This window comes from Cervus canadensis, chromosome 20 (genome assembly GCF_019320065.1).
Source record: "Cervus canadensis isolate Bull #8, Minnesota chromosome 20, ASM1932006v1, whole genome shotgun sequence".
Classification (NCBI taxonomy): domain Eukaryota; kingdom Metazoa; phylum Chordata; class Mammalia; order Artiodactyla; family Cervidae; genus Cervus; species Cervus canadensis.
Window position 1 is genome coordinate 43,900,317 of NC_057405.1, and position 19,444 is coordinate 43,919,760.

The following is a 19,444-nucleotide window of genomic DNA, read 5'->3' on the forward strand; positions in this document are numbered from 1 at the left end:
TTGAATGATTGGCTGTTCCTTTGACCTAAGCCAACCATGAAAATAGAAACTGACTCTCAGTCCCAGAAGTTAGTAAATGTAAGGCATTTTCTTAAAATAAATATTTTCAGATCTCTGTCTTTTATTTCTGTTTATTAGGTTTACTATAAATTTGTGTTTTGGAAACAAAACCTAGATTTTTCTAAAAAGAAACAGGGAATAAGAGGAAGGCATGCCATGTCAGGTACCAGTTTGTCATCATTATTTTCCTTTTCCTGAGTGTCCTTAGAAGCCCTGCGGCAGAAGCAGTGACAGAACAGAAGGGTTTGCCCAGGGTTGTGAGTACCTAAGATGAAAACAAAGCAGGTGGGAAACCTAGGGTACACCAAGAGCAGGGTGTCAGTGGAGCCAACTTAGAAAGAGAGGGAAGTGAAAAATCCACAAGCCTCCAGGTGTTGTTTTTGACCAGTTGCTAAGTTGTGTCTGACTCTGTGATCCTGTGGACTGCAGCACGCCAGGCTTCCCTGTCCTTCACTATCTCTTGGAGTTTGCTCAAAGTCATGTCCATTGAGTCACTGATGCCATCCAACCATCTCATCCTCTGTCACCCCCTTCTCCTCCTGCCCTCAATCTTTCCCAGCATCAGGCTTTTCCAGTGAGTCTGTTCTTTGCATCAGGTGGCCAAAGTATTGGAGCTTCAGCTTCAGTATCAGTCCTTCCAACGAGTATTCAGGGTTGATTTCCTTTAGGATTGACTGGTTTGATCTCCTTGCAGTCCAAGAGACTCTCAAGAGTCTTCTCCAGCACCACAATTTGAAAGCCTCAATTCTTCAGTACCCAGCCTTCTTTATGGTCCAGCTCTTACATTCATACATGATTACTGGAAAAACCACAGCTTTGACTAGATGGACCTTTGTCAGGAAAGGGATGTCTTTGCTTTTTAATATGCTTGTCATAGCTTTCCTTCCAAGGAGTAAACTGTCTTTTAATTTCATAGTTGCAGTCACTGTCCACAGTGATTTTGGAGCCCAAGAAAATAAAATCTGTCACTGCTTCCACTTTTTCCCCATCTATTTGCCATGAGGTGGTGAAACCAGATGCCATGATCTTAGTTTTTTGACTGTTGAGTTTTAAGCCAGCTTTTTCACTGTCCTCTTCCATCCTCATCAAGAGGCTCTTTACCCTCCAAGATTTGGCTTTAACTTAACCTTGTAGCCTTCTCTCCTTCCCGCCTTCCCCTCCCTCCACTTAACAATCTCTGGAGCTACCTCCAGTTCCTGGCTAGCCCTTCTGCTGTGAGTCTCTCACTGTCTGGATTCTCTCTTCATTCTTCCCTCACTATTTCTTACTTACCCTTCAAGAATCAACTCAAGACTCTTCTTGAAGAAGCCATCTTGATCACTGCCATGCTGGATTGCATGTCCTGACTCTAGGCACTCAGAACACTTCACACACTTAACTTGGCTCTTATTGTATGTGATTAGAATTATTTATGCTTAGGTCTTTCTCTCCCGTTATACTAGAAGGCAGTTAAGAGTGATTCGTTCATTATAAAAATCCTTGGAACCCAATGTCCTACTGTAGTCCCTGGCAAAGAGTAGGCATACAATAAATGTGAGTCTGAATGAAAACCAAAATGTGTATTTTCAGCTTCTGGAAGGAGATTTATTGGTCAGGAGAATCATTAGCTTTATTCTTTATTTGAATTATCACCTGTGTTTGACATTTTAAATAGCCTTCCAAAAATAAACCATACCCAAGGGTATGACCATGTCTCAAGAGTCACTTGTACGTATCTCTGTCAGCGTATGTTTGGGACTAACTCTTTCTAAAAAGCATTTCACTAAGATAAGCCACAAGGCACTCATTTTTTAAGTGTATCTGATTGACGTCTTTCAGATTTGAATTACATAATTTTGTTGAAATTTTTTAGCATAAATTAACTAGATCATGGAATAATACCTGAGTGCCTTAGAGAATAGGTAATATTGTGTGAAGGGAAACATAAGAAAGGATGTCAAGTAAATGGGGAGGAAGTTTGAAGCGGGTTGGAATGAGTGTTGGATCTTATATCCAAGAATAATGTTTTATATAAAATTGTATAGAAAATGTTATATGTAAAATCAATAAAAGTCCCTGGACTTTTATTAAATAAAATGTTGAAAGGCTTTATGTGGAATCTCGAACATGGTGGGGGTATTTTGGTCTGACTTTGTTTTATATTCTAATTGGAATGGGTGTGTATCTCTATATGGCACCTATACCTTCTGAAATACTTGTTCATCAACAGCAAGCACATAACAACTTCTTTCTGACTTACGTCAAAAGTATTTTTCCATCTGGAGATAAGGGTCAAAGCTTGAAACCAGTAGCCAAGGAAAACAGCAGTGAATATTTTAAAATATACAAAGTGATCTGTTAGCTGAGATGCCGTTATTCACAAGCTATCTCTTTAGCTTCTACTACTTAGAGCCGCAAAGAGATGGAATTAGTCTGACCCATAACTCTTCGCTCTCTTCTCTTCTGTAGTGGGATTGGAAGGAACTGGCCCTGGGCCTCAGGAGGGAGCAGTATTTTGGCAGAATTTGGAACTCTGCACTTGGAGTTTATGCACTTGAGCTACTTATCAGGAAACCCCATCTTTGCTGATAAGGTGAGATTCTCCAGTCGACCCTGCATTACAAAAGAGTACTTGTAGGAAAAAATATCCTCTCTGGGGAGATTAGGCATATGGAATGTGGAACAGAACAGCCAAGTCTAATGGAGCCCTTCATGAAGTTTTGTTACATGCAGCATTGCTTGTAACCAAACTATAAAGCACTATTTCATGGCACTGTTCTCACTCATTGCAAGAGGGCCTGCCTTACATGTCCAGTTCTCTGCACCTCCGTAAGGAACTTCACCTCTCTGAATTTTTTCCCTTTTCTAAAAAACATACAGTGTTTTTGTGGACTATGTGAACCACACATGTGAAAGACTTTTTAAACTCAGTTTTACAAATGCAAGGTCGCAGTTGAATTGATTTTTAATTTTCAAGAAACACACCCACCACCCACCACCCTGCCCTTGTTTAGCTTTCACCGCGCTTTGCCGGCTCCCCTTCACGGCAGAGTCCTTGGAAGCGTTGTCTGTGTGTGTTGTCTTCTCTGCCTGACTCCCACCTCCTGGAACGCTTTCCCACCGGACTTTCCTCCCAGCCGCACTGTTGCCGCATCCAGTGACCCTTCTCATCCCTCCGTCTTCCTCGCCCTCCCCGCGCTGATGCACCGGATCACTTCCTTCTCCAGGAGGCTTTCTCTGGCCCTGGAGGCAGGCACACAGTCCTCCCCTGGGTTGCTTCCTTCTCACTTTCTTCTGTTGGCTCCTCCTTATCGCCCCAACCTCTAAACACTGGAAAACCCCAGCCCTCAAACTGGGGGCTCTTCTTTTTACTTTCACCCTCTCCATTATTCTCCCATCTCATGACTTTTTGTGTTATCTGTATGCTGACTGCCTTCACATTTGTAAGTCCAGTCCCAACCTGCCCCCTGAACTCCAAGCTCTATAGCCAAGTACCTATTCAACATCTTCACTGCAAGGTCACTCAGACAAGTCCCACCTAAAATGCCTCAGACTCAGCCCCCACACCTGCTTCCACTCTAGTCTTGACTCTCTGGGGAAAGACGCCTCAGTTTATCCAAGGGCTCAGACCAAAACTCTTGAAGTCATCGTGGTTCTTCTCTTTTTATAAACCTCAGGTCCAAACCATCAAGAAATTTTCTGTATCCATCCCCTGTGCATTACCCTGGTTCAGGGACCCATCATCTCTCACCTGGAGTATGCAGCAGCCGTCTGACTACCACTCCCTCTCTTAACCCCTCAGTCACACTGATCCTGTAAATTACAAGTTTTCAATGGCTTTGCATCTTACTCAGATTAAGATAGGATCTGTGAGGCCTGCACAGTATGGGTCCTGTCTACCTTTGCTTCCTCACCTCCAGCCTCTGTGGTCTTGCCAAACCCACTCTCTTCTCAGGGCTTATTTGTGCTTAAACACTCTCCCAGTAACCTCCCCAGAGCACCCTAACCAAATGCAGCCTCACCACCTCCCATCACTCTGTCCCATTACCCCTTTGTATTTTTTATAGCTTTTATTGCCACTTGACTATTTATTTGTTTCTTAGCTGTCTCACTCCACTGGATGCAAACTCCAAAACAGTAATGACTTTGTTTATCCAGTGTATCCACTGATACATTCTACTTCTTTATATGGTGTCTGGCATATGGTAATCAGTGTGACTATATTCACTGACTGTTATTATTTGTAAGCTGGTGGCAACTATCTTTGTTCTAATACTGCATCATTTAAATCAACTGTTATTCTAACATGGGAAAAAACGTAATCAAGAAAGAGAAGAATGGCACCAAACTTGTTTTTTTCTTTGGATTTTTCATAGTAACATTTCATTCTCTGTTGTAGGTAATGAATATTCGAACAGTTCTGAACAACCTGGAAAAACCAGAAGGACTTTACCCTAACTATCTGAATCCCAATAGTGGACAGTGGGCTCAATGTAAGTCAAGAGTTAAGCCTTGTTTTAGCTGTTTATAGTACCTAGCACTGTTCTACTAACAGAGCGAAGGAACACCAAAATAGCCCAAATCTTGTTGGAGAATCCTTAGAAAAGGGGCAAGTTCCCTTCATAAATAGGCTTCTGTTGTAAGGCAGACTGTAAATGTTACCAGGGGAACGAGATTGTTTATTTTTCATGCTTAACTGTGAGCCTGATTAAGCACACTTAAAGGTGTTAATCAGAAAGGGAAGATCTGGTTAGGGTAGTGTGGGGGTGATAGCCTCTAACAAACTGATTATGCAGATAAGAAAACTGTTCTTGGTGCTAATGACTAGCAAGGTTTACCCAGAGTAGCTACAGCATTCTGTTTCGTAACATTTTCTCTTTCTGCTTGGGTACAGGATGAAAGAGGAGCCTGAATCTTTAAGGGCTGAGAAATTGAAGGAGCAAACAGGGTACTTTTCTTTAGTCAGTTTTAAGGCGGCAGATAAAGGCTTCTCGCCAGGAGAGCTACCTTTATCATAGGAGAAAGTATTGTGCTGGAAGCCCTCACTTAAGATCCTGAGGGACTTTGACCAAGGATATAAAGACTCGGAGTAGCTGAAAGACATGTTCTCAGGCTGATTGGGGAAAACAGTGGCAGATTAAGCAGCACCCGAGAGCAAATGAAGAGTCCTAAGTGAGATGTCTAGCGGTGCCAAGGATGTTAGCGACGCCTTGGGATTTTACTCCGAAGTTTTTTCTTTATATTTAAATAGGGTATTCTTAGGTGAGTATGCCTCACTGTTACTTTACAAGTATTTTTCTTAAAGAATAATTTAATAGGAAAAAATGTGCTAAAATCTGTGTCTGCATTAGTCATGTCTGTGGAAGGCTTGTCATTGACATAACTCCACAATCAAGGTTGCCACTTAACCTAAGCGTGGTCTGCTAGATCCTTAGATGTTCTCTGGACCTCTCAGGGGATCTCCACAATCAAAGCTATTTTTGTAATAACACTGTTCACCGTGTTGACAGTTGGAGTTATGTTGCAAAAGCAGCGGTGAGTAAAACTGCTGAAGCCACGGTGAGAATCGTGCCAGAGACACCAGAGACTAACAGGCAAAGCTCAGAAACATCGCAGGTTCCGTCTCAGGCCACTGCAGTAAATCAAATATCACAGTAAAGCAAGTGACACAGCTTTTTTGATTTCCCAGTGCATATAAAAGTCATGTTTATACTGGAGTCCATTAAGCATGCAGTAGTACAATATTATATCTAAAAAGCAATATACTTACCTTAACGTAAAAATACTTTATTGCTAAAAAGTGCTAGCCATTTTCTGAGTCTTTACCAAGTCATAGTAGCATCAAAGATCACTGATCACAGTTGACCATAAAAAATATAATAGTAGTGAAAGACTTAGAAATATTGGAAAATTACCAAATTATGATTCAGAGACAGGAAGTGAGCAAGTGGTTTTGGAATAATGATACCGGACTTGCTGAATGCGGGGTTTTCACAAACTTCCAACTTCTAACAAACTCAGTAGCTGCAAAGGGCAATAAAATGAAGGGCAGTAACATGAGATTTGCCTGTGGTTATGTCCTTCACTACAGATAACCACAACAAATAAAAGATGCCACTTTCACTCTTGAATGCTGTTAATGAAGCAAAACATTTACTGATTCTAGTAAATCTCAATCACTGAGTAGATCACATCCTTGTAATATTCTGTATGATTAAATGAAAAAGACACAAAACGCTTCTGCTGCATGATGAAAAACCTCATAGAAAGCACTTGTGTTGTGATTTGAGTTGCAAGCTGAACTAGCTGCCGTGTTGTTTCATGAGTCATCATTTTTACTTGAAAGAAGTACTGAAGACAAACTGATTATTCAGACTTGGGTAATTGGTAAATGTCACAAAAATGAGCATGTTGCTTCAAGGAAAATGAAGAATGTCTCTACCAAAGATAAAACTTGAGCTTATAATTAGAGTTTTGAAAAATTTGCACATGGCACCATAAGCTTAATGCCTTTCACCAACACTAAAAGATTCTTCTGCTAAGATTGGTGATGATATAACAAATATGGTTTTTTTGATGCTATATAGTCAAGTATATCATCATCTGGAAGATGCACATAATTCAGAGAACCAGTATTTCCCAAATGACTATGTATGATGTTGCAAAATCATGTGTGAGAAAAAGTGCATTTAAAGTGCAAGATGGCCCAGTGGATTTTAATGTAATAGTACAAAAATTCATCGATGTGAGTTCTAACTCCACATTGTAACTGTTAAAAACTTTAATCACTTGTCAAGTTTTGTTGTAGTACCAAAAAAATTATCTGCAATTATCTGAAAAGACTATCAAAATACTCTTTGCTTTCCAACTATATAAATATGTGAGGCTGCATTTTCTTCATATGTTTCAGCCAGTACAACATATAGCAACTGATTGAATGTAGAGCAGATATGAAAATCCAATTGTCTTCTAGTATAGCAAACATTAAAGAGATTTGCAAAAATGTAAAACGTTGTCTGTCTTCCCACTATTTTTTTTTGGTAAAATATTGCATATTCTTCTGAAAAGCCTATATATTAACATAATTGGTATATTATTACTTTAATAAAAATATCTTAAGTTCTGTTTAAATTTCCAATATGGTAAATATTGATATGCATGCATGCTAAGTTGCTTCAGTCATGTCCGACTCGACTCTATGGACTGTAGCCCACCACGCTCTTCTGTCCATGGGATTCTCCAGGCAAGAGTACTGGAATGGGTTGCCCTCCAGGGGATCTTCCCAACCCAGGGATCAAACCCTTGCCTCTTGTGTCTCCTTAATTGGCAGGTGGGTTCTTTACCACTAGCACCACCTGGGAAACCCAAATATTGATAGATATTACATAAATGAATTCTTCACCATGCTTATTCATTTTTAAGAGTGTTAAGGCATACTGAGGTTAAAAATGTGAGGGCCACCATAATATTTGGGAAAAATAGAACTTGAGTAACTTTCTCAATTCAAGATAACTAGATACGATTCTCTGAAAGGAAAAGTATTTTTTAAGTTCTCCTCATGAAAGATTTCAAAAGTTAAAGAAGAGTCTCTGTGAGTTGCTCTTTCCTTCCTGTGTTATAGAATTTAGAGGTCACTATGAAGAAGGACAGAAAGAGTCAGAAAGATGTTCTGAAACATCTGAGTTTCACCTTCTGGGTCACCAATGTACTACGTATTTGTCCATGTTTCCTGGTACAAAGGGCCCTTTGTAATTGATTTGCTTATGGGCCAATTTCCTGATGGAAAAACAAACAGGGTTCATGCATCTCCTGCCTCTCTTCCCCCATCCAATGTTCCAGCCACAAGGAAGATGCACTTTTTTTTTATTCATTAATCAAGTTCTGCTTGGCCATATGTGGGGCTTGTCTTTTGTGCCTTTTCCCTCAGCCATTTTCCTGTTTTTCTAACCCTACCAAGAACCAACTCAATCACCCTTTCTTCTACGTAGCCTTCTTCAAGACATTGTTTGGCAATTGTTCACCCACTCCTCTGCTTGCCGCCATCTTCCTCCCCCATCCCAACACTTTGGGTACCTTCCTATCACAATCCTTTTCCTAATGGTTCATATACATATCCATCTTCCTAGGCATCCAGAACTTTTGAGGACAGTGACTTTGTCATATTTGTTAACCCATCACATAATGTCTTACAGCTAGTAGAAGTTTACTTGAATTTTGTGAATACGCATGCAGTGTGTATCCAGTCTGACTCCTGCCTCTGCTTTTAGTAATGGTTCTGTTTTTCCTCTCTGAACCATTTGTCTCCTGCTCCTCAGTTGGTTGAGAGGCAGCATCTAGTCCTGATCACTAATAATACGTCGTGACTGTTGAGGCCAAAGATAGGGTTCCATGTCTATAAACAGAGCAACTGTCCCCCTTCTTCAATTAATAGAGACAACATTGTGTGTGTGTATAGTAACACCATATTATATATACATGTAGTAACACAGTAATTATATATATGTATAAAATATGGTGTAACGAGCATCACTGGAGGATTGCTTTGAAGAGGGAAGTTCACATTCAGATGAAGTCTATAAAATTAAAGGGTGAAGATATTGAGTATATAATTCTTTTTGTCTTGATTCTTTTGATCTTTTTTTCTCTTTTTAAGTAGCAGACATCCTTTTCTGGGACCTATTCCTATTGAAAAGAATAAATTACCCCTTTTATAGAAGAGTATAATATTTGAGTGACTGCATACACATTATGTTTAGAGCATTTGGGAATAAGAATACCATATATGTTCCTTCTAGTAGACAGTCCTTTCCTGCTGATAAAATGAGGCATGTTCTCTCTTACAGCCACTAAGATGTTTACACAGGACTTTGTTGCCAACACAAATAGTCATCCAGACATGGGGGGGAGTTTAGTGAGTGAAATGCTAAATTATAAAGACGAGTTTTTCTTGTTTCTCCTCCATATTCCTTTATGTTCCTTTATTTTGATTCTTTCCAAATATAAAAATTTTATAGGTGAAAAAGATAGAAAACTAGCTGGCATTAAAGCAAATATGTAAACCCTTTTCCTTTTTTAAAAAAATCACCAAATGCCCAAGCTGCATCTTCCTGCATTATAGAATCATAACCCAAGGGGGAAGAAAATGAAGCTGTTTCTGGCTGTTAGTTTTCAACTCTTATTGCTTTAACTCTAAAGGACATGTCTGAATCATGGCCATCATTTCCTATTACTTCATTTAGTCCCTGTTATTTTGACAGTAACTGGACAGAGATTTGCTTTACCACGCATCACTTGCATTTGTCTCCTGTGATCATGTTTATAACAACAAGGCTTCTTATTGATGAGATAGTACTTAGTCTGTTTAGTTTGTAAATGTCAGAGGTTTCTATGGTGGTTTATTTAGGAAATTGTAAAGGTCATGTCAAACTGCTATTTTAAGAATCAGCCTTACAATTATAAAAATACTAATTTTACAATAAAACTTAAACTATAATTCTGGGCTTTCTGCAAAAGAAAATCACACATTAACTTAAAAATATATCCCTTCTAGGCTTCATAGATGTAGTCCTTAATAAGATTAACTTAAACGAATTTGGGGCTTTGTTCATCAGTTATTTACTGAGTACCTACTATGTGCAAGATACTTCTTAGGGGTTGACATTTTGAGAAACCAAAAGAAGCGCCATATATCGAGAGGGTAGAGAGCAGGATGGATGATATAGGGAAGGTTGAGATCATGCAGGGCCTCCCTGGTCTCCAAAGACCCAGGATTTGAGTCTTTAACATTAAAGGCATCAAGAAAAGGATGATCCGATTCACATGTTAAGAGTTGCTCTGGCATTAATGTGGAGGATAGATTGGAATGGCACTGCCATTGGAACCTTGTGTGATGCCGGAAATGTGCTGTATCTTCCCTCCAGTACCGTAGCCAAGGCCTCATGTAGCTCTTGTGCACTAGTATGGCTGAGGAACTGATTTTTTAATTAGTTTAAATAGTAAAATGCTGTCACGGTGCAAGAGACAAGATAATTAGCCATTGCAGACTCAGGCATAGTGGTAGCTCAGGTCAAAATTGTATTAGTGAAGACAGGAAGGAGTGGATGGACTCGAGAGATACATTGGGGATAAAATTAGTAGAGTTCAATAACTCAGTGAATGTGGGAGTGAGGGAGAGAAGTAAAGAATGAGCATCTGATGTCTGACTTATGTAGACCTGGCAGCATGGTGGTGCCACTTAGTGAAATAGGGACCAAGGCTAAGATAAGGTTGAGGAGGGAAAGATAATATATTCATTCTTATTACCTCTTCAATTTTAGGTCCCAGTGTCCAAGTTTCATTGTTGGGTGGGACTCAGGAGAAAACTGTTTGGATAGTGGTATAAAAATCAGTTTACTTTTATGTAACTAAGTCAACAAATATTTTTTTTAATAGATACATAAAATTAGTTTTAAGGTTTGAAACTTCAAATGCAAATTTCCCAAATAAGACCATCTTATTAATGCTCAAATTGTCTGTGAATTCTAGGAATGATCTTCCAAAGAGAGTGTGTCTCTGTTTTTATAAGTAAATATGCTTGGAAAATGTATTTATTCAAGTAGTAGGCAAAAGAATACATATAGTTGGTGTATATGTCGGAGAGCACGTGATTGCAAATTTGAGACCCTGTGTGGGCTGGAGAGTCACTTGGCACCTACCAGTGTTAAAATCTCATTTAGCTCCTCTAAGCCTCTTATCTCACTTTTAAAGATTACCTACCTACAAGTTACAAGATTGTTTATAATATTATGTAGTGGATCTAGCATAATAAATGACAGTGGAGGAGGATTGTAGGAATGGAGTACAATCCATCCTTCCTATCTGTAGGGTATAGCTTCCAAGACTCCACAATTCCAAAATTCATGGATGCTCATTCCCTTATATAAAATGGCATAGTATTTGCAAGTAACCTATGCATATCCTCCAGATACTTTAAATCATCTCTAGAGTACCTTTAATACCTGTGTGCATGTGCATGCTTAGTTGCTCAGTCATGTCTGCCTCTTTGTGATCCCATGGATTCTAGCCCGCCAGGCTTCTCTGTCCACAAGAGTTTTCCAGCAAGAATACTGGAGTGGTTTGTCATTTCCTGCTGCAGGAGATCTTCCCAACCCAGGGATCAAATCTGTGTCTCCTGCACTAGCAGGCAGATTTTTTATCACTGCACTACCTTTAATACCTAATACAGTGTAAATGCTATGTAAATACAGTATAAATGCCGTTAAAATCATATTTGGCTGTGTGTGGCAAGTTCAAGTTTTGCTCTCTGGAACTTCCTTGAATTTTTTTTCCATATATTCAATCCACAGTTGATTGGATTTACTTACAGGGAGCCCACAGATGCAGAGGGGTGACTGTATTAGGAAGAAAAACTTCTGCCCTGTCTTCTTTCTTACTGGCCTCCCCTAAAGAATTCTGACCCTTCAGATTGATAATACTACAAAAGCTATCAAATAATAATAATTACAAGAAACTGAGGAGTTTCTGGTTATATTTCAGGCCAGGTTTTTTTTTCTTTTTTTGTAAGATATGATGATACTCATAGCTTTGATATGGTTTATTATCTTACTGAGAGATAAAGCAATTAAAGTTTCTGTATATATAGTGAAACATTTTAATTTAGTATTTTTCCTAATGAAACAATTTTAGAATTAGGGTTGATTATTTTTTATCTGCATGTTTATAGAACTACAGTGGTTATTATTTAAAGTATATCACATTAATTAACAGCACATCTGCTCATTTCAGAATATCTTTCTGAAAACAGGAGATTTGTTGGAATTTAAATGTACCATTGACTTGCTGTTGACTTAGGGTTTTGCATCCTACTTACTGATGTGATTTTACTGTATTATCTGAATTAAAGTCTGAATCATTCTAAAATTCATTTTCTTCTCTTTGCAGATCATGTATCAGTTGGAGGACTTGGAGACAGTTTTTATGAATATTTGCTAAAGGCATGGTTAATGTCTGACAAGACAGATCTCCAGGCTAAGAAAATGTATTTTGATGCTATTAAGGTAAACACAAATTTAAATCATTATTGGCACTCAACTAACTTATAACTTGCATATTAATCAAGCTTTAATGAAAAAATGAAATACTACATGAGTAGGTTGCAAAATATTTTCAGTTAGGTGGAATTCAATATGTGCTAGTATAATTATAACAATAATAATCATACTTGATATGGTTTAGTTCTAATAGGGCAGTTGAAAGTTTTTTCATGGATTCACACATCTGAAAATGAGGATTTTTCTTCAACAAGTGTGAGTTCCCTGTTAAAGTCACAGTTAAAATTATTGTAAAATCCTGAATTTATATTCTAAAAATTAAGTAAGTTAAAATTACCCAAAATTACAGACAGTCCTAATGGCTATTTCCATTTAATTATGGACAGTACTTTGAAATAAAAACATGAAGTAACCAAACTAATCTGTAAGGGACGATTATTAATAGTTTTCAAAGGTCCTTGTGATAGAAGAGGAATGAGGGAGAACAAATATTTATTGATTTACTGTGTACTAAGTAGTGTGTTAGGTAAATATATAATATGTTTGTTTCCTTAAATAGTTTTTTTGTTTTTATTTTCCATTGGAGTATAGTTGACTAACAATGTTGTGTTAGTTTCTTTTTTTTTTTTAAGTGAGATGTAGTTGATGTATGATATTATATTAGTCTCAAATGTACTATACAGTGATTTGACATTTGTGTATGTTATGAAATTATCACCCACAGTGAGTCTGGTAATCATCTGTCCCCATACAAAGTTATTACAGTATTATCAACCATATTCTCTTCATATCCTCATCAACACTTGTTATCTGTTGTCTTTTTGATGATTGCCATTCTGACAGGTGTGATGTGATAGCTCATTGTGGTTTTAACTTGCATTTCCCTGATAATGAGTGATGTTGAGCATCTTTTCATGTGATTGTTGGCCATCTCTCTGTCTACTCTCTTTGGAAAAATGTCTATTCAGGTTTTCTGTCCATTTTAATCGGGTTGTTTGTTGAGTTGTATGAGTTCTTTGTGGATTTTGTTTAATCCTTTATCAGATATATTTTCAAATATCTTCTCCCATTTAGTAGGTGGCCTTTCGTTTTTTTTTGTTGTTGTTGTTCGTTTCCTTCACTGGAGGATGTAGTTTAGTTTGATGTAGTCTCCCTTGTTTGATTTTATTTTCCTTCCCTAAGGTGACAGATCAAAAAACAATATATGGAATTCTCCAGGCAAGAATACTGGAGTGGATAGCCATTCCCTTCTCAGGGGATATTCCCAGCCCACAGATTGAACCCAGGTCTCCTGCATCACAGGCAGATTCTTTACCATTTGAGCCACCAAGGAAGTCATATAAATATACAGTTCTAGGACCAATGTCAAAGAATGCACTGCCAATATTTTCTTCTAGGAGCTTTATAGTTTCAGATCTTACACTTAAGTCTTTAATCCATTTTGAATTTATGTTTATATATGGTGTGGAAAAGTAGTCCAGTTTGAGTCTCTTGCATGTAGCTGTCCGGTTTTCCCGTCACCACTTTTTAATTGGAATGTAATTATTTTACTGTGTCGTGTCAGTTTCTGCTGTACGATGAAGTGAATCAGCCACATGCATACCTATATCCCCTCTCTCTAGATTTAATATTACACTGGTTCCTTCCAAGGTCAATAGTGAACTTTACTGCACAGAGCAGATGCAGCTGTTTAATATAGGAACCAGTCACCTTAGTTAGAACACTGGCCTTCATTTCGCACAGCCTTTAAGACACTTGATAAACATTAAAAGCAGATTAGGATATGGTCCATATGCCCTCTTGCAGATTTATTTTTTCTTTATTCCTATGAGGTTTCAGGTTTTAACTCAGGGAGTTCTCCAAACAGTATGGTTTCCATTATATCATTTTTAATTACTGTCCTGGCAGACATTTTAATTATTCTAATCTTAAAAGTGGCCCCCTAAGATCTTGATTTTCTAGGAAAGACAACTTTAAAAATACTCTTTGAAATACTTTTCCCTTGGTTTCTAGAACTATACCCACCCAGCTTTTAACATACTGTATTTAGACAAACCATTGACAGGAAAATCCATTAAGAGCAAATGAAGTCAAAGTGTTTGCTCTTTCTCTTAATAGTAAAAACACTTTCAATCCATATTGTGTTTTTCAACTTAGAAAGCAAAGTTAGAACAATTACACTTTTGATTTGAAGAAGTAGTCATGTCTTACATAGTAAAGTTTCTTTGTGCTGGTTTTATTTTGCTGCTTGCGTGCTTGCTAAGTCGTTTCAGTCATGTCTGACTCTTTGCCACCCTGTGGACTGAAGCCCACCAGGCTCCTCTGTCCATGGGATTCTCCAGGCAAGAATGCTGGAGTGGGTTGCCATGCCGTCTTCCAGGAGATCTTCCCGATCCAGGGATCAAACCTGTGTCTCACATTTCCTGCATTGGCAAGCGAGTTCTTTAGCACTATCACCACCTGATTGTACTTTAAAAGATGATTGTTATGAAATAGAGAATCCCTTGCAGTGTCATTCTGGACAGTTAATTTACTGGACATGTAGTCCATCAGCTTAAGCTTCTAGTGCCTTTTGGAAATCATTTAATCCCAGAGTGGCATGTTTTTTTTGGTATGTGTTAGTAACAGATACTTTTGAGTTTTTAGCTGGCTGTTATGTGGCCTCATCTGGAAGCCGTGCTAAGAATCCATGGTGGTAGATTCTCATGCTGCCAGAAAGTCCACTGGAGTGACCTGGACAGGTGATGTATTAGGCATTTAGGATTCTAGAGGCACAGCGAACTAATTTTTTTCAAATATAGAGGGATGAAATCACAAAATATACAACTTCTTTTTTCCTAATCAATTCTCTATAGGCTTGACACAACATATTTTAAAACCACTGAAGACTAATTTTTCCTCCTTTATATTTATTTACATTTTCCCATTGCCACACAATCATTGTTTCAAAAGTCTTGGAACTTCACTGTAGTTTGTTTTGAGAGATAGTGACTTGGTCAGAATCATGCCAAAAATAATACAGTACTTTATTCAGGATCCATAACAGGGTAATAATATTTCTGTAATGCATGCTCAAAGCTATTACTCTTGCCATGTAGAAAGAATAATTTCTTGGGTGATGAACAAGTATCTGCTTGAAGGACTTTATTGCAATTTGTGCTATGAGAAGTGTAAATATCTAAGATGTTCAGTTGCATTAAATAAGAATGAAATATTAATGTAATAACTAGACTATCAATAAAATTAGCTTAACCACAGTTAATGAGCACAGTAGTGTGTTCATTTATTTCCTACCATCTTGGTTTCATTTGTTTATTTCCAATAAAGGTAGAAAAGGTTTTATCTACCTATGCATTTATTTTTATTCATTCTTCTCTATCACAATTTTGTCTGTATCTACTACAGGCATGCCTCAGAGATATTGTGGGTTCAGTTCCAGACCCCTGCAATAAAGCAAGTAACATAGTAAAGCAACTCACATGAAATTTTTGGTTGTCCCATGCATATAAAGTTACATTTACACTACACTTTAGGCTGTTAAATGTACGATAACAGTATGTATAAAGCTAGCAATGTATATACTCTGGTTAAAAATACTAACCATCATCTGAGGCATAATAGTAACATTAAAGATCACAGATACAATTCACCATAATGAATAGAATAATATTGAAAAAGTTTGAAGTATTGTGAATTATCAAAATGTGACCCAGAGACATGAAAAGAGCAAATGCTGTTGGAAAAATAATGCTGATAGACTTTCTTAACACAGGGTCACAGCAAAACTTCAGTTTGTGGAAATACAGTATCTGCAAAGTGTAATAAAGCAAAGCACAATAAAAAAAGGTATGCCTGTATTCTCAAATGTGCTTCCTAAAATCTCTTTTTTGATGATACTATAACAGTTATAGACACAGTCATAGCCCTTCTTCTTCTAAGAAGTATTAATAATTGAGGGTGTGGGGGGATATTTCCTATTTAAGTAATAAAAATAGTAATGCCAAGCCCTTACACTACAACTTTGTTTTTTTTCTAATAAGGCTTATTTTCTTTATATACACAGAAGAATATCAACAGTTCTGGGGCAGAAATAACCAAAGATATTTAGTCATTTTTATAAAATCATTTCTCCCAAATTTAAAGACCTGTTTTCTTTTTTAAAAAAAATACTTATTCATCACATATTAATATCCTTTTTAATAGAATTATTAGGGAGGAATTTAATTCATGTGTTACCACAGTGGTGATGTGATGATAATAAATGACTTTCATCAAGTGCTAATCACTGTACTCTGTCTATCAGATCTAGTCCCTTAAATCTATTTCTCACTTCCACTGTATACTCATAAGGGATTTGATTTAGGTCATACCTGAATGGTCTAGTGGTTTTCCCTACTTTCTTCAGTTTAAGTCTGAATTTGGCGTGACATTGTACAGGAGACAGGGATCAAGACCATCCCCAAGGAAAAGAAATGCAAAAAGGCAAAATGGTTGTCTGAGGAGGCCTTACAAATAGCTGTGAAAAGAAGAGAAGTGAAAAGCAAAGGAGAAAACGAAAGATATTCCCATTTGAATGCAGAGTTCCAAAGAATAGCCAGGAGAGATAAGAAAGCCTTCCTCGGTGATCAATGCAAAGAAATAGAAGAAAACAATAGAATGGGAAAGACTAGAGATCTCTTCAGGAAAATTAGAGATATCAAGGGAACATTTCAGGCAAAGATGGGTGCGATAAAGGACCGAAATGGTATGGACATAACAGAAGTCGAAGATATTAAGAAGAGGTGGCAAGAATACACAGAAGAGCTATACAAAAAAGATCTTCATGACCCAGATAATCACGATGGTGTGATCACTCACCTAGAGCCAGACATACTGAAATGTGAAGTCAAGTGGGCCTTAGGAAGCATCACTACAAACAAAGCTAGTGGATGTGATAGAATTCCAGTTGAGCTATTTCAAATCCTGAAAGATGATGCTGCGAAAGTGCTGCACTCAATATACCAGCAAATTTGGAAAACTCAGCAGTGGCCACAGGACTGGAAAAGGTCAGTTTTCATTCCAATCCCAAAGAAAGGCAATCCCAAAGAATGCTCAAACTACCGCACAATTGCACTCATCTCACATGCTAGTAAAGTAATGCTCAAAATTCTCCAAGCCAAGCTTCAGCAATACGTGAACCGAGAACTTCCAGATGTTCAAGCTGGTTTTAGAAAAGGCAGAGGAACCAGAGATCAAATTGCCATATCTGCTGGATCATTGAAAAAGCGAGAGAGTTCCAGAAAAACGTCTATTTCTGCTTTATTGACTATGCCAAAGCCTTCGACTGTGTGAATCACAATAAACTGTGGAAAATTCTGAAAGAGATGGGCATACCAGACCACCTGACTTGCCTCTTGAGAAACTTGTATGCAGGTCAGGAAGCAATAGTTAGAACTGGACATGGAACAACAGACTGGTTCCAAATAGGAAAAGGAGTCCGTCAAGGCTGTATATTGTCACCCTGCTTATTTAACTTATATGCAGAGTACATCATGAGAAACACTGGGCTGGAAGAAGCACAAGCTGGAATCAAGATTGCTGGGAGAAATATCAATAACCTCAGATATGCAGATGACACCACCCTTATGGCAGAGAGTGAAGAGGAACTAAAAAGCGGTCTTGATGAAAGTGAAAGAGGAGAGTGAAAAAGTTGGCTTAAAGCTTAACATTCAGAAAACTAAGATCATGGCATCTGGTCCCATCACCTCATGAGAAATAGATGGGGAGACAGTGGAAACTGTGTCAGACTTAATTTTGGGGGGCTCCAAAATCACTGTGGATGGTGACTGCAGCCATGAAATTAAAAGACACTCCTTGGAAGGAAAGTTATGACTAACCTAGACAGCATATTAAAAAGCAGAGACATAACTTTGCCAACAAAGGTCCGTCTGGTCAAGGCTATGGGTTTTTCCAGTGGTCATGTATGGATGTGAGAGTTGGACTGTGAAGAAAGCTGAGCGCCAAAGAATTGATGCTTTTGAACTGTGGTGTTGGAGAAGACTCTTGAGAGTCCCTTGGACTGCAAGGAGATCCAACCAGTCCATCCTAAGGGAGGTCAGTCCTGGGTGTTCATTGTAAGGACTGATGCTGAAGCTGAAACTCCAGTACTTTGGCCACCTCATGCGAAGAGTTGACTCATTGGAAAAGACCCTGATGCTGGGAGGGATTGGGGCCAGGAGGCGAAGGGGATGACAGAGGATGAGATGGCTGGATGGCATCACCGACTCGATGGACATGAGTTTGAGTAAGCTCCGGGAGTTGGTGATGGACAGGGAGGCCTGGTGTGCTGCGATTCATGGGGTCGCAAAGAGTCGGACACGACTGAGCGACTGAACTGAACTGAACTAATCACTGGACTGACTGCTTTATAAATGTAATGTTGCAGTTTTTTCAATGGATACTACTATTCCTATTTCATGGATAAGGATACTGAGATTTAAAGATACAGGAAGCAAATTACCCACAAAGTTTACAGATAGTAAATGTCAGTGCTGGAATTTGAAGCCAAGCAATTGGGGCTTCCCAGACCAAGCAGTGGTAAAGTTCTACCTGCCGGTACAAGAGATGCAAGAGACACTGGTTTGATACCTGGGTCAGGAAGATCCCCTGGAATAGGAAATGACAACCCACTATAGTATTCTTGCCTGGAAAATTCCATGAATAGAAGAGCCTGGCGTGCTACAGTCCATGGCATCGCAGAGTCAGACATGACTGAGCAACTAGGTGCATACATACACAAAGTCTGACTGACTGAAGAACAGCTCCTTTTTCTCCGCTCTGTTTTGCCACCCTTTCAAGCCTAAGAGAGAAAAAGGAAGAGTAATAGCACTGGGTTTTATACACAAATATGCCCTGTTCATTATTCAGAGCTGAGACTGTGATTTGTGTTATTTTTGAAAATGGAAATGCATTAAAGCAGCTCTCACTCCTATACCAGTGGCTTGTCTTTGAAAAGGAGACAGCTTTTCTGGTTTGAGGACTACAAGTGTTTGATCATGGAACCAAGCCAAACCTACGGGGCTGGCCCAACAGCATTAATTCTAACTCACCAAACGAACAAAGCATAGATTACAGGAGAAGTATAAGAGCAATAAATGAAATTTCAAGTTGAATTGTGTTTATGGAACCAAATTCAAATTGTGAGTGAGGTTTTATTCTTATATATATATATAAAATACATATATATATATAAAATGTTGTGGTGAAAGTGAATGTGTTAGTCGCTCAGTCCTGTCCAACTGTTTGTGACGCCATGGACTATAGCCCACCAGGCTCCTGTGTCCATGGGATTTTCCAGGCAAGAATACTGGAGTAGG

At 38.4% G+C, this 19,444-nt stretch overlaps 1 protein-coding gene across 1 annotated transcript in view; it reads left to right on the plus strand.

Annotated features, from left to right (window-relative positions):
• Positions 1-19,444, plus strand: part of MAN1A1 (mannosidase alpha class 1A member 1) — a 167,417-nt gene that overhangs the window by 137,473 nt on the left and 10,500 nt on the right. Inside the window, exons 7-9 of the mRNA XM_043439002.1 lie at positions 2,509-2,632; positions 4,439-4,532; positions 11,980-12,095. Coding sequence (XP_043294937.1) covers positions 2,509-2,632; positions 4,439-4,532; positions 11,980-12,095 — 334 coding nt within the window. The remainder of the gene's footprint in view (positions 1-2,508; positions 2,633-4,438; positions 4,533-11,979; positions 12,096-19,444) is intronic.